The 14785-nt window shown below is 37.7% G+C and overlaps 2 protein-coding genes across 2 annotated transcripts in view; one reads left to right on the forward strand and one right to left on the reverse strand.

Annotated features, from left to right (window-relative positions):
* Positions 1 to 4465, reverse strand: part of tex11 (testis expressed 11) — a gene marked incomplete in the record, with an annotated part of 22218 nt that extends 17753 nt beyond the window's left edge. Inside the window, 9 exon segments of the mRNA XM_024284080.2 lie at positions 1 to 21; positions 116 to 201; positions 307 to 387; positions 603 to 722; positions 835 to 915; positions 999 to 1078; positions 1180 to 1264; positions 1694 to 1806; positions 4310 to 4465. Of these exon segments, the coding sequence (XP_024139848.1) occupies positions 1 to 21; positions 116 to 201; positions 307 to 387; positions 603 to 722; positions 835 to 915; positions 999 to 1078; positions 1180 to 1264; positions 1694 to 1806; positions 4310 to 4337 (695 nt within the window).
* A 6500-nt stretch (positions 4466 to 10965) lies between these two features.
* Positions 10966 to 14785, forward strand: part of kdrl (kinase insert domain receptor like) — a 40554-nt gene continuing 36734 nt past the window's right edge. The window contains exon 1 of the mRNA XM_024283631.2: positions 10966 to 11477. Coding sequence (XP_024139399.1) covers positions 11414 to 11477 — 64 coding nt within the window. The 5' untranslated portion in view covers positions 10966 to 11413. The remainder of the gene's footprint in view (positions 11478 to 14785) is intronic.

A 14785-nucleotide genomic window follows, 5' to 3' on the forward strand; every position in this document is an offset into this window, starting at 1 on the left:
TTTCCAATGTCATAGCTTTCCCTACATAAACAAATAAATATGGAGAAAGAGATGTAATTTTTACCCTGCAAGTCTTTATTTATTACTTTTTTATAAACATTAAACAACCAAGTACCTCAGCCAGAATACACCATCTTCAAACTTTGTCAAACTGTATGCCTCGAGTCCAATGTTGTAACACATGAGGGAGAGGTACGCCGTCTGTGATGAGAGCTCACACTTAACATCCCCCTCACTTTTAACATGTGTTTTGAGAGTAAGAAAACAAACAACAAGGTAGCTGATAACAAATGAGTTTTTTTTTACTTCATTTGGCAGCCGCAGCAGTATGTCTTTGCATCGCTTTATGAACACTATGGCTTCTTGGTTGTTTCCCTGAGCCATCGCCTGTAACAAAGATCCTACTCTATTAAATGTAGGGAAATGTAATGCTCTCAATTAGAAATTACAGAACCCCTCTATCATTGTTTCTCAGTTCACAATTTTACTGTCTTACACTTCACACTGCAAGTCTGTCAGAACAGCACCTCCCAAGCTGCAAAATATCACAAGAACAAATATTCACATTTAAGGTGTTGAACATCACATGCAGCACTGCTCACCGACTCAGCCTGGCACGACAGGATTTGAAGAAGGTCTTTCTCCACATCTGCCTTGGATGAAGAGACGCCAGGTGCTTCATTGGCTCTAGACATTAGATGGGCATAAAGGGTTTCCAAGCTCTAGGAATATACCGTGTTGGATCATTTGTAAAACAAACAAAAAAAAATTAATTCCATGCTTCTACTTTCAGCTCAAAACTTTTCCATTTTTAATCCAAAGTCTGTTTCCCACCTTGACAGCAAGCCTCAGAAAGTGATCTGCCATCTGAAAATTTTTGCAGTTCAGCCAGGTTCTCCCTGCTTTCTTGGCCATCTGGAAGGATAAGATATCAACACAGGGGCCTTATCATCCTGAAATCCCAGGCTCTAAAACAGACAACCTGCAGAATTACAAACCAAGATTTGTTTTTGAATGGCGCCCTCTGTTGGACTGTCAGACTCATAGCAATACAGCAGGTTGCATGCAACATGGCGAACTGAGGATGATAGAAATATTAGCAAATATAGCACTAACCTTGCCTCCAATCCCCATAAATGTGCTTGGGTTTTAGGAAATGGTCTATGATTGGAAGAATACCTTTAGCTTTTTGAATTTCAGTTATGGCATTTCCCACATTCTTGGTAACAGCCCAATTCCACAGCTGGATGGCACACTGCTCAAACTGTCCCAATAAACAAAGAGACAAAAAACATACCTGTAATTAATGTTGCTAGACTTAAAACAGTCAAGTTTGCTACTAAAAAGTAGATAAGAAAAAAAAAGTAATATTAACTTTAAGTTGCAGTTTCTAGATATGTTGGGATTGGGTAAAAAAACACTGTATGTTGTGGTTGCAAAAGTTATAGCTACACATGAACATATCTGTCTAAGACTATAGACCAGGGATGTCCAAAGTCAGTCCTCCTTCCTCCTGGTTTTCCAGTAATCCTGCCTTATCTGCTGTTGATTACCTGGGTCAGGCATGTTTGGCCAATAAGGAGCTTCAATGACAGGTTTGTTGGAAAACATCTAGGACACAAGGACTGACTTTGGACGCCCCTGCTATAGACTATAATCAAGTAGTACAATCTAAAACAATTGATGAATTTACCTGAGGATCTGGTATTTTGAGGAAGGAATCTAAGGCCGAGACTTCAGAGAAAAGCTTGTCTATGACCCCCTCATAATCTGTCAGATTTTCTTGCAGTAAATTTTCAGTGAGACCTGTGTAAAAGCAGAATATTTAAAATGAATGGACACACAAGAAGAAAAAGATGTGATGCATCTCATGCTCCCTTTGACAGTAGCTTCCATTGCAGAAAAAGGGTTCTGGCATAATAGGGGTGGCGCAGTGGTTAGTGCTCTTGCCTCACAGCGAGAAGGCCCTGGTTCAAATCCCGGCTGGGACATTTCTGTGTGGAGTTTGCATGTTCTCCCCGTGCATGCGTGGGTTTTCACCGGGGACTCCAGCTTCATAGGTTCATTGGTGACTCTAAATTGCCCCTAGGTGTGAATGTGTGTGTGATTGAGGCCCTGCGACAGACTGGCGACCTGTCCAGGGTGAACCCCGCCTTCACCCTTCAGAAGCCGGGATAGGCTCCGGCACGACCACGACCCCAACAGGGAAGCAGCGGACAAGAAGATGGATGGATGGATGGGTTCTGGCATATGCTTTTAAGATTGGTGAGGCCGCATGTTGTTGCATTTAAAGCTGAAACAAATTACACTCTGTACTTCTTGAAAAAAATGGGTGTTAAAATTATTATGAGTGAAGTTCACAGTCAAAACATAATGGTTAGTGCTATTTGCACTTCTCAGCTGTTTTTGTAGATGCAAAGAATTAAATTCCCACTTTTTTTTTTAAATAAACAGATCATTTTGTTTTTTAGTTATTCTGCTTTGTTTTTGTTTTTAAACCATATTGGACAGTGAGAGGGCTGCACGGTGGCGCAGTGGTTAGCGCTCTTTCCTCACAGCGAGAAGGCCCCGGTTCGAATCCCGGCTGGGACCTTTCTGTGTGGAGTTTGCATGTTCTCCCCGTGCATGTGTGGGTTTTCACCGGGGACTCCGGCTTCCTCCCACCGTCCAAAAACATGCTTCATAGGTTAATTGGTGACTCTAAATTGCCCCTAGGTGTGAATGTGAATGTGAATGTGTGTGATTGAGGCCCTGAGACAGACTGGCGACCTGTCCAGGGTGTACCCCGCCTTCGCCCATCAGCAGCCGGGTTAGGCTCCGGCACCCCCGCGACCCCGAAACGGAAGAAGCGGTCAGGAAAATGGATGGATGGATGGACAGTGAGAAAATCACTGGATGTTTTTTCCAAGCCTGTTTCTGAAATTGATATCTCCCAAATACTATTAATCATTTTTATCCAAGCTTGAGCAAAGTCTGGAATTTACATGGCACCAAAATGAGCACATTCAAAAAAGGCGGCGAACAATACAACCTCAAATCATTAAAACGACAACTAAAATGTTGAAACAATTAAAGTAAAAAAATATAGGAAAAAAAGTTTTTTAAAAGCCCCACAATATCATAAAAACTCAAGATAAAAACACAAACAGTAAAACATACAATCAGAGCAGCCCCAATACATCACATATGTTAAAGTCAAGGCCCAGGGGCCGCATCCGGCCCTCAGGGTTATTCTGTTCGGCCCACCAGATCTTTTTGGTTTATTGTTATTGATGGCCCGATGTAATCTTGCGCTTATTTCTAAGTAGTATATATTTGACAAAATATATTTCTACGGAGAGTAAAATATTGAACGTTCTTTAAAGTTTAAATTGATGTAATCTGGAATAATATTTCTGCCTGTTTTTATTCATAGTAATGTTAAAAAAATTACTTTTTTTAGTTTTTGAAATGTAGTTTTAGTACAATAAATGTTTATCTTGCTCGACCCATCACCTAAGAAGGATTTTGGCCCCCTGTGCGATGGTGTTTGACATCCCTGGAATGAATAATATTAATTATAAATTTGTTAACAGCGAGAAGGCCCCGGTTCGACTCCCGGCTGGGACCTTTCTGTGTGGAGTTTGCATGTTCTCCCCGTGCATGCGTGGGTTTTCACCGGGGACTCCGGCTTCCTCCCACCGTCCAAAAACATGCTTCATAGGTTAATTGGTGACTCTAAATTGCCCCTAGGTGTGAATGGGTGAGTGAATGGGTGTGTGATTGAGGCCCTGCGACAGACTGGCGACCTGTCCAGGGTGTACCCCGCCTTCGCCCTTCAGTAGCCGGGATAGGCTCCGGCACCCCCCGCGACCCCGAAAGGGAAGAAGCGATCAAGAAAATGGATGGATGGTTCAACATTTAAATAAAATTAAAAAAAAAGAAAGAAAGAAAAACGTTTTCAATACCCTAAACTTCTTATCAGCAATTGCTCCACAATAAGCTTCAAAAATTGAACAAAACTATGAAAACCCCACTGATAGTTAATTAATGAATAATTACTTCATATGGCAGCCTACACATTTTTGTTAAGGTGGGGTTTACTTTTTTAAAAAAAGTAGTTTTTTATGTAAATGAAAATAAAGTAAATTTTTAATAATTTTTTTAAAGCAAACTATTTTTTCATCATCAGACAAAGGCTAAAGCTAAAAGGAAAAGTTACTAGTTGAGGGCTTAGCTAGCTTACTTCACCGCTGCTGACGCAGTTACAATAATTCTCGTCTTTAACAGTAATTAGCCGCATAATGTGGTGAAACCAACTCATACTCACATGTTATAGTCGAAATTAATTCGTCCATTTCCAAAAGTTCGGTACACAGACTTATCTGAAGTACATGTCTCAGCAAAGGAGAATTCGCAGTCACTCGAAAATGCCCGCGAAAATTAGGCGGACGTCTACTATGGACGTCGACGTCAACGACTGCAGCGTTACTTCCTGTCTCCGTTTACTGAAGAAGACAAGCACACTGAAATCGCCATTTGGGCCAAATTTCTACTGACTAAAACCCATTCAAAGCTTAAATTTACATTTTAAATACACTCACTTTATGTAGCTTTTAAATATTTCCGGTAATTGAATTATACAACAGTGTTATTTTTCTATTTCTAACCATTTTAGCTTATTTTACTTTTGACGGCAGCTCATACAAGTTCCTTTCAAAATAAAACACCTTGTGTCAAATCAGATCCTCTTGCTGCAGCAGATTTATCTGAATAAAAAAAAATTCCAGAAAGCCTAGTCAACAATGGTATTTTCTTTTATGGTGCATTCTTATTTTTCACAATTTACTATCAAATATAAAATTGACCAAACATATATTTCATAATTTTAAATAATAATAAAAAACTAACTAAAACAATTAAATTATTCATTTAAATTATTACAATTGTCTTCAAAACTAGAGAGCCATAATTGAAGAATAAAAAAGCCACATGTCATGTGGTTCTGGAGCCTCGTTACAAAGCCATGATTCATGTCTGTGTTAAAGGGGTTCATAGATGTATGTTTTTACTATCTGTATTACTTATTATTTATTCAATGTTATGTGCTGGTTCAGATGATTAAAAAAATCAAATTCACAAAATGACATATATCAGGTTTAATTCTTATCAAAACTATTTGATCATTTTCTGAAAAGTAAATAAGCTTAAAAATGTGCTTAAATTTAAAAAGTTCAACTTTTTTCTGTTTTCAGTAATCATTTATCAAATGTGCAATTAAAATATACATGGTAGAAGCCATTATATATACGGCAATACTCGCTTTCTTAGATTCAGACTAGATTTTTCATTTTGTATTTATGCTTTTCAGTAGATTAAGAGTTTATTGTAGAATAATAAACAACAGAATAAAAACAATGTAAAAAATCAAAGGATATACTTTTATTTGGATCAGTTTGCTTTCCACTGCAGGACAAAAGTACACACACAAACCACAAACATACCCATAGACAAAAAATAATGTATAACACCAGCATGACAAAGTGAAGATTTTAACGTTGGCATTGTGCTGCGATCCAAAAACATTCAGGGAAAAACAAATGAAACTGTCACAATTTGTCAAAAATGTTTGATTTTGATGCTATTTCTGAAATGTTAACAATTATTAGTGAAGGCCATTCTCTTCGAACATTAACGACTTCAATTGGGTTTGGCAACAGTAGTTGCCATAGAAACCTTGACTCACACCGACTTTGACCAATGGTTGTCGAGTAGTTCCAATATGAGGACGCCTGTATTCTGAAAATATGTGGACTGAATAAGCTTCATTTGCTGGTGCTGGAGGTAACGCATTTTCAATGGGTGATGTCACACTCTCTCATTCCAGTTATCTTATACAGTCAATGATTGCAACCCATCTCAGGATTGGCTTGTACAAGTAACCCCAAGAGTGAAGTAACAACTCATTTAAGGGATTTTGAAAGACCCCGCTATCTTTGAGTAAATAATCAGAGGACTGATGAGATTAAAGTCAATCTTTTCTAAATGAGGTGTGTCTACAACAACTAGTCAAAGTAGCACAGGGTATGAGAAAATATACATGTTACAGCAATGTGATTTGGATTTTACTTCAACACCTGGAAGACTTGCTGTGGAACCAAAAATGTCATTGTCTATAACAAATCCAGCAGATGACTTATCTGTCTGCTTGTCACTTCAAGTTGAAGCCCACTGACTGATCCACCTTCTAATGGCTTAAAATGACCAAAGACTTTGGAGTGTTGGGTTAATTCATATCCTGACCTAAACATGATTGAGATGCTGCGACATGACCTTAAAAAACAATTCATGCATCAAAACCTTCCAGTGAAAACCTCTTCAAAAATATTTGAGCCAAAATTCCTGTAAAAGTTTTACTTACCAGCTTTAGTGGCTATATAGAATCATGGTCTTAAGAATACTGAAGTTTAATTAGCTAAAACTAGAAAAGTACTTATGGAAAACTGGTGTGACACGGAGCTTTGGATCATGACTCAGAGGAAAAGAGTCTCGAAACTAGCTGTGGAAGCTACTTTAGAGAAAACATGAGGAGTTTGGTCATTTGGTTGGAGTTTGAAGTAGAGCCACTTCCCATCCACACTGATAGAAACCCACTACGATGGCTCAGTCATCTCTTTTGCCGGCTGGACACCTCTTTGTAGATGGATTCAGGGCACGTCCCACCAAGAGGAGACCCAGAACACGCTGGAGGGACTGTATCTCTCAGCTGGCCTGCGAGCACCTTAGCTTCCCCTAACAGAACTCCAGAATGACTCTGTAGAGAAGGAGAAGCTGAATGGATTTACTAAATGGGTTTTGAAAACACATAACCCAACAGAACATGCATGAAGTAATCTAAGGAAAACACACACAGACACAAAAAACTGAACCATAAAAATCCACTTTAAAAAAATATTTTTGTGTGTTTGTCGCATGTTCTTGTGGCATTTTTCTCATGATGGAGGACATAAATACAGAAATTAAAACTTAAAGTTGTATTTTTAAGGATTTCATTATTAAAATTATTGTGAATCAGGAGAAGACAAAAAAAATCTGCTGGAAATCCATTTGCTGACAAAAAGATCCATGAACGTCTTCGTTTTCCTCGTCCAAGCTGGTATCTGTCTCAAAATTGTATGGCTGGATAGCTCCAATATTGCTCGCCATTTTTATTGCACCATTAATGTTATCTTGGGATTGTGAGGGGCTGTAAGCTAGCAGAAGAGTGTAAACAAGGGGATGGTGGGAAATGAGGGCAGGCTTGCTTCACTCCAACAGTTCTGCCCACAACTTAGAGGTGATTTTCTGAATAACTGCTGTTCTGTAGAAACCATGTTCTAGAAAATTATAGGTTTTTAAAATTATTTTTGGCTAAAAACTGCATAATCATAGTTAAAAACCCACTGGGGACACTTTGACAATTTATCAAGAGATGATTGAAGTGGAAGTTTAAAGGCACATATTGTTATGTCAAGACTCAAAAGAGACAGTCTTGGGAAGTTACTTCATGAAATCATTCAAAAGTTACAGGAATTTTAATAGTTTAAATTGTGATTAATATAAAGGGCATACAGCATTTAAGAATTTTGAAATACACTTCAATATTATATATAATACATTTACAAATTGTTTTGTGCAATTGAGAAATAGTTACTAATTTATATAGTTTTGCAAACATCATAAAGTTCTTTGAAGGTAGAGCTGCAAAGATTTGCCTGCAAATAGAGTTTGACAGTCAAATACATAACTCAAAATAATTTAAAATAAAAATTAAGTGTATGAAAAAGCCTAAAACCTGAAAAGTTATTTCAGTTTTGAATGTTAATCAGTGCTATTAATATTGTAAAAAACTAATGTCATTGAACCTTGTTTTGCCCTTTATAATTTTAGCACCAAAATAAATCATCCATGATAATTATTTTTTGTTTAGAGGACAAAATACAGTATTTTTCACATGCCACTTTGGGGCTATATTTCAGTTAGGACATTGTTTTGGTTATTTAACCTACATTTACTCCAAGTTTTTTTTTTTATAAAAAAACAAACTAATTTGACTCAATGCCCCTTTTGAAAGAAGAAGTTGGGTTCATTCAGGCCAAAAAGAAGAATGCTTGGTGTGTATGTAGAGCCAGTTAGTCCTCCCAAGTGTGTTTTGAACATCAGCTTCTAAAATAAATCACTTCAGATCCACCCGCTCAGCAAGCAGCTTCCAGCAATTGTCCATCAGGAGACTTATCTGCTGCCCTCACGACCTGATGGGAATGTCTCCTTCGCTCAAGCCCTAATTGTAAACACATGCTAAAACATTTGGAGCGAACATGATTACCTGTTCTGTGCAAACTCAGTTCATTGTGCGATTAGCGTTTTTTTTTTCTTAATCAGTTCATGATAATGCGTTATTTACACTTTGTTAACTTCAGAAACTGTGAGAGTGAGTCACTGAACCTCAACAGTATTGTGAAAACTAAATGTGTGGATCTTTAATCATTTGTCTTTCTGCAGATAACAGAAACTTGTGTGCTCTCTTAACCCTCCAGATATGAGAAATTACATTTTTCAAGCAAACTTTTATCAATTTGCTCTAAGCAATCTACTAAAACCTGTCAAGTTTATTGAAAATCTCTAAATTCTTAAGTTGTGGCCATTTCGCTTCTCAAGAGAAAAGATTCTCGCAACCTTCAACACTTAAAGAGCCATTCGGCTCGATTTCTTGCTAACCAAAACCCAGTAGGAGCCATAAAGTCTTTTCTCACCTTTTAGAAAAATAACAGAGTGATTTATATTTCTGTTTTTGCTACTGACACGATACATTTAAATAAACTATTGTGTTTTTTGGCATAAATAAAACATAAACATGAAGAAATAGCTTTTAAATAGTTTATAACTTGACAGAGCTTTGCAAGACTTCCTTTCAAAATAAAATACACTACAGGATCATGTCAGTGCAGCACATGCAGTTGGAAGTGTAAGGTCATCAATGATAAAATATATATATATATTTTACAATTTCTGGTGCATTTCAGCCACAAATTCAAAAATGTAACCAACAAAAAGTAAATCAGAGCTAATGAAGTGACCCCTACATACATTAAAACCATGAGAATCAATCACTTTAAACCCTTAAATTTGTTCAAAGAAAGAAAATCTTCTTAATAATCCTGTGGATTATAACTTAATATAGCTTTAATTCTGGTTGTTATTACTGATAAATTGATTTTCTGTGATAAATGAAGCTCAAATTTAAGTCTAAGTTTAAGTTGAGTTTTACTTCTTTTTAGCTTTACTACTTAGCTTCTTTTTCTTTCACGGTTAAAACATTTTAATTTAATCAAAGAGCCGAAATAGAGGGGTAAAAAAGCCACGTGGCTCTGGTTCCACAGGTTGCAGACCCCTACAATAGGGGGACATAACAAGTTGTTTCCAAACTTTTATTCCCTTTTTCCTTCCAATGCAGAGATGGAGAAGAGAAGCTACTCATTACATTTACGGCGTCCTCCCATCACCACCAAGGCAGGATGCTCTAGCAGTGCTCTAATTGTGGCAATGATAAAAGAACCCGTCTGAAACACATCCACACACCGCAGGGTCCTGCTGGACAAAAGCGGATTATTTACACTGATATAAAAAGCAATGCTTCCTGTTGTTGAAGTCAAAAATAAATCCAGCTGATGTTTATTTTGAACAGATGGATTCAATTTGATATAATAGGAACTGTTTGGATGTTTTTTTTTTTTTTTCTTGAGACAAGATAACTGCTGTTATCACCACAGGACAGTTAACCCTTTAACACCGGAGGCGTCGTCGGTGACGCTTAAACACAAAATCTGTAACCTTTTAACCGTTAATTAACACTATAATCCCAGCAGATTCTTGACGTTGATCATGTTAGCGGTTGAAAAGTTACAGTAAATCAAGAACATAAACACTGGACCTCTGGTGTTAAAGGGTTAAGAAAACATTCAAACGTATTTTATTGATCAGATCTATATTTAAACACACAGTTTGCATTCATGAATCAATAATCTAGTTATTTTGTAATGATTGAGGCAACAATAGCAACAATTTGATTGCAAGTGTTTGTCTTCAGTAACAAAAATCTCCATTTGAGTGTTTTTTGTAAAAAGGAGAACATGACTTCACTGATTTAAAATTGTTTTCCTCTCTTCTATTTGTTGTAAACACAAATAGCAATCCTCATTTCAAATAAAAAAAACAAAAACAAAACTGACATCTCCTCAGAATGAGTTCTAGCACTTAAAGAGATGCATACGTGGACCTTTTTATACCTTAGGAGTGTGGAATCAGTTTTAAATTGACATTATATTATGGTGCTGAGGAAATCCTGTGAGAGAAAAAAACTTACAACTGAGAAACTCACAACACAGTTTTATTGATTGACTGTTTGCTTTTGTGGGATGTGTATAAGTGTGGATTTTTAGCAGCTTTTTTTTTTACTGCCATTTATTTAATTATTAAAGTATTTTGAGGTGCTCTTGTGCATCAAAAATGCTGTAGGATAAAAATAAAGTTGAGTTTGAGACAAAAACATCAACTGTTTTCTAAAGCTGGAAAAATGTGCGCCTTAGGAAACCAAATTAGTAGATAATTTTTGGGAGTTTTTTGTAAACATCTTGAAAGAAAGAGAGTCCAAATTTGTTCTGAAAATGATCAAACAAGGGTACATCTGGGACTAAACCAATATCAGTGTAACAATACAATGGCTTTAAAATGTTGCCTTTTAATAGGTTTTATATTTGGTCTTTCTTAAAATTAGAACGAACAGTAATTAACATGCAATCTTTGACCATAATCTAATTAAAGCTCTGATTTAATTGTTCTAGTGCTTCATGTTGGACCAATCTAAGCTCACTTTTATTTTCTAGAAGTCTCCCCTTTTTCCGTGTCCACCCCAGCAAAGTGACGTCGCGTCCTTCCTCCATATAACGCGTGTCACGCATGGACTGTCAGTTCTGCTCAGAAACCCCCCGAGCGGCGGACTTTACGCGCACCAAAGCTCTGCGCCCTGACTGACTTCTGAGAGTTTCCACCTCCCCTCCGTCTACAGCAGACCCTCACCTTGTCAGCCGCCTCATTTCTGCCCCCCTCCCGCTGCACCTGTCCCGCTGACCCCGCGGCTCCTCTGGATCCTCATCGCGGAGTCGGGATTTGGATCAGCCAGCTGCGCAGGGGAGCTCCCCCGCGAAACGCGCCATGGAAAACGGGAGAATCGCAGCTGCTTAGGTCTTTTTATATTCTTCAAGGTTGTTTTGATTCAAGAAAAGACTTTCAAAGGACACATTATATTTTTCATTAATAGGAAAGTTTTGTTAAATAAACCGGAATAAAAACAGTCATCAAGAAACTTTTAACTGGGATTTTTGTGGAGCTGGCAAAGATGTTCTGGTTCGACTGCATCAAGATGGGCATTGTCATCCTCTGCTGTTCGCCTTTCACAACTGGTAAGAAGCCAACCCTCAATAATACAACTTTTAATTATCTGAAATGAAGAAATTATTAGAGGGAAGAACTTAATCCGGTATATTTGGGCACTTTTGCGCATTTTGGTGAACATAAATGTATGTTTATCTAAGGGTACTTTGATTTTTTTTGGGTACATTTTCATATAAATAGTTGCTATTGTAAGTGTGATCATAAAGTTTCCACACACGGATGCAGAATTGAAGCAACAGTGGAACTGCAGATCCAACTTTAACCGCTTGGAGCAGTGTTGTTTCTCTGACTGCCCGTGATCCTGACAGGTAATTTGGCGCACTTTTGTGTTTTCATGAAACTCTGATTTGAATGTTTTGGTTGGCTGTTTCTCGGGTTTCCGGTACATTTAACAAATTTTCTTTATATCAGGGAAACGAGACATTTTTTTCTAGTTATTGTTATCTTTGCGCAGGATTAAACAATGTTGGAGGAGAATGGGTTTTGTTTTTCTGGCAAAAAGAAAGAAAGAAAGAAAGAAAAACAGCTGCATTGTTTCAGTGTGACTCCTCCAAACGAGACAGATTGAAAAGCATGGTTGTTCATTCACCTTGTGCCAGGTATAGTGTACTACTTGAAGTACACTCTAAGTCTTCCTCAGCACTTCCACATAAACAGCCCATCCAAACAAAGGAAACACTGTTCACATGTTACCCCCCACCCACTGACTCACCACACACATACACACTCACACACACTTTGGGCATACGAAGCTTTGTTTGCAGTGTTTTTAAGTAGATTTCCTTCACTGTCCACACGCAAAGCGTGGGAAAGACGAAAGGAGGAAGCGGATGCAGAGACAAGAGACAGCCTGGAATTGTTCTGGCCAGTAAAGGTCACGGAAGCGTGACACGCTACCTGAGCAAAGATTTCTTCCCGCAGCTTCTTGAAGTTAATTTGAGTTTTGTTAAAATTTATGGACAAAGCAATGGCAAGGCAGTCAGACAGCTGGATATTGTTTTAACAGGGCTGCTAAAGCTATTAGATTTTTACAGTCACTAACCTGCTTCCTTCAAAGAGGTAAAACCTGCAAATATAATCTATAAAACAATAAATCTATGCATTTACATATTTGTAAGGGTAACACTTTATTTTAGGATTAACTAATAGTAAAAATCAGGCATAAATGTCCTTGGACAGGGGAGTAAACCACAAAAACAGGGTAAAATATGGGAAATAATAATACAAATGATGATTAAAAAAAAGAAATAAATATATATATAATATACTCATGAAAAAAATTAGATAAAAATAAAATGTAACTAAATTTATTCAAGAATACTACCTCCAAAAAATATTAAATATTTCTGTCTAAGCTAAAGAAATACAGATTTTAGCCAAATATAGCACATTTAGAAAGCAGCTTTTGACAAAGCTTCTCAACAAAGCACCAAAGGAAGGCCATGTGATGTTGAGGAAACAGAACATTGAAGATTAAAAAAAAACATTTATTTTATACAGAAATCAGCGATTTGATTGTATCTCTTTGTAGTTTATTGTTTGTCCTGAGGCACATTCGGTTGCCTGACTCTCACATGTGTAACTATCAGTAAATGCCTGCAGAAACTGACTTAATGTCTAACTCCTCGCTGCTTCTCAGTCAAAAACGAGCACAGGTCAAGTGTGTCGCTTAACGACCTTTTGACACCACCTCAAATGAAGCGCAGCGGCTCAGTCCCCCACAACAGGTGGAGTTAATGACTGACATAATGACGGTTTCTGTTCATTTCATCTAATAAGCTGAAGTTAAAATTTCACCTATTGAAATGTCATTTACTTCATAAAACATTGAGGCCATAAAAACTGGAAGCTACATGTCTTGTCTGAATCTGCGCTACATTCCGTCGCTGAAGCGTTTATTTTTCCAGTGCAGTCAGTCTTTGTATTAGAGGGGATTTATGTTGTGGCTAATTTGTTCTGGAGTCAATTTGTCTCTTCCTGCGTGGACGTTTGGGCTGTAAAATGGAAGTGATGAGAGGTCAGCCAAGTTGCAGCGGGGGCTCATTTCTGTCTCGCGTCGTGCCTGAGTCCATGTGGTGTGCACGGGAAAGTCCACATACTCACCTGGACTGCAAGATGTCTGAAGCTGAAACAGAAATCCCTCTCTTCCTGACTGATCTTTGTCTTTCCAAATTGCACCTTTGTTGTTTTTAACTTGCTGATTGGAACATCTGTTTCAGACTCGGCATCGCGACCCAGCAATATATTTTCCTAAGTCCGACATGAAATTTCAATTTCAAGGAGCTTCTCCCTGCCTGCCTGTCTTAATCACACATTATGGAACAGGAATCTTCTGGGTTTACTTTTAAGGAGTTCCATGTAGGAGATTCCTGTTCGTTGGCTTTATATAACCTCGAATGACCACCCATCATTGCCAGATGTTCTTTTATTTTTCTTTTTAAGGGGAGTATGGGGTGTTTTGCCGCTAAATCTCCAACGGCTAATAAATGGCTAATAAAAAAAGCACTCTCTCTAACTGTTGTCTTAACCTTGGTTGGGACGGAAGTGCTGCAGGACACACATCACGAGCAACAGTAATGACAGCCACTTAAGAAAGTGGGTTTAGCTTTAATGTGAGCAAACGTAAAGTTATCAGACTATCACAGTTGCGCACACTGTCCCCAGGGACTCATTTACAAAGGTGTCAGAGATTTTTGCGGCTCGTCAATTTTTCGCCTCACATTCACAGTTTTTGCCGCCGTCGCACAACATCAAAAAATGACTCATATGGGCTTCTGTTAAACCCTTGAATCTGTGACTGCAGACACCAAGCAGACATGTGCTGTATCATAACGGGACAGGAAATATGCAGAAAAGAAGTGTATTTTTTGCTAAAGAGAAGGGAATTCCGCACATTATTTCCAGCGCTTGAAGGGCTGGGACTTGGGTTTTCCTGTTCAATTCAATGACAGTACACTCATCTCGTACAGTAATAGTGGTTATTGTTATGTAACATCAGCCTTGAAGGTTTAGTGAGAGGTTCCCAGAAATTGTTTCTGTCTATGACTTCCTAGTTTTCTGTCTTTTTTAAAGTTGTTTCAATTCTTTTTCATTGCTGGTGCTGCTTTTTTTTTAAACTGACAGATTTCACAATAAGGAAAGGCACCCCCTGTACTCATACTAAAGTGGTCTGCTAAATCTTATGAAAGTATGGAGCCCCTAAAGGGACATCAAAGTAAAAATAAAAATTGTAGTAACATTTAAAAAAAATTGGGCTACTCTAGTGTGCACAACATAGTAACATGAAAAAAAAATTTCATAAAAAAAAAAAAAAAAT

Source organism: Oryzias melastigma, linkage group LG10 (genome assembly GCF_002922805.2).
Source record: "Oryzias melastigma strain HK-1 linkage group LG10, ASM292280v2, whole genome shotgun sequence".
NCBI lineage: Eukaryota > Metazoa > Chordata > Actinopteri > Beloniformes > Adrianichthyidae > Oryzias > Oryzias melastigma.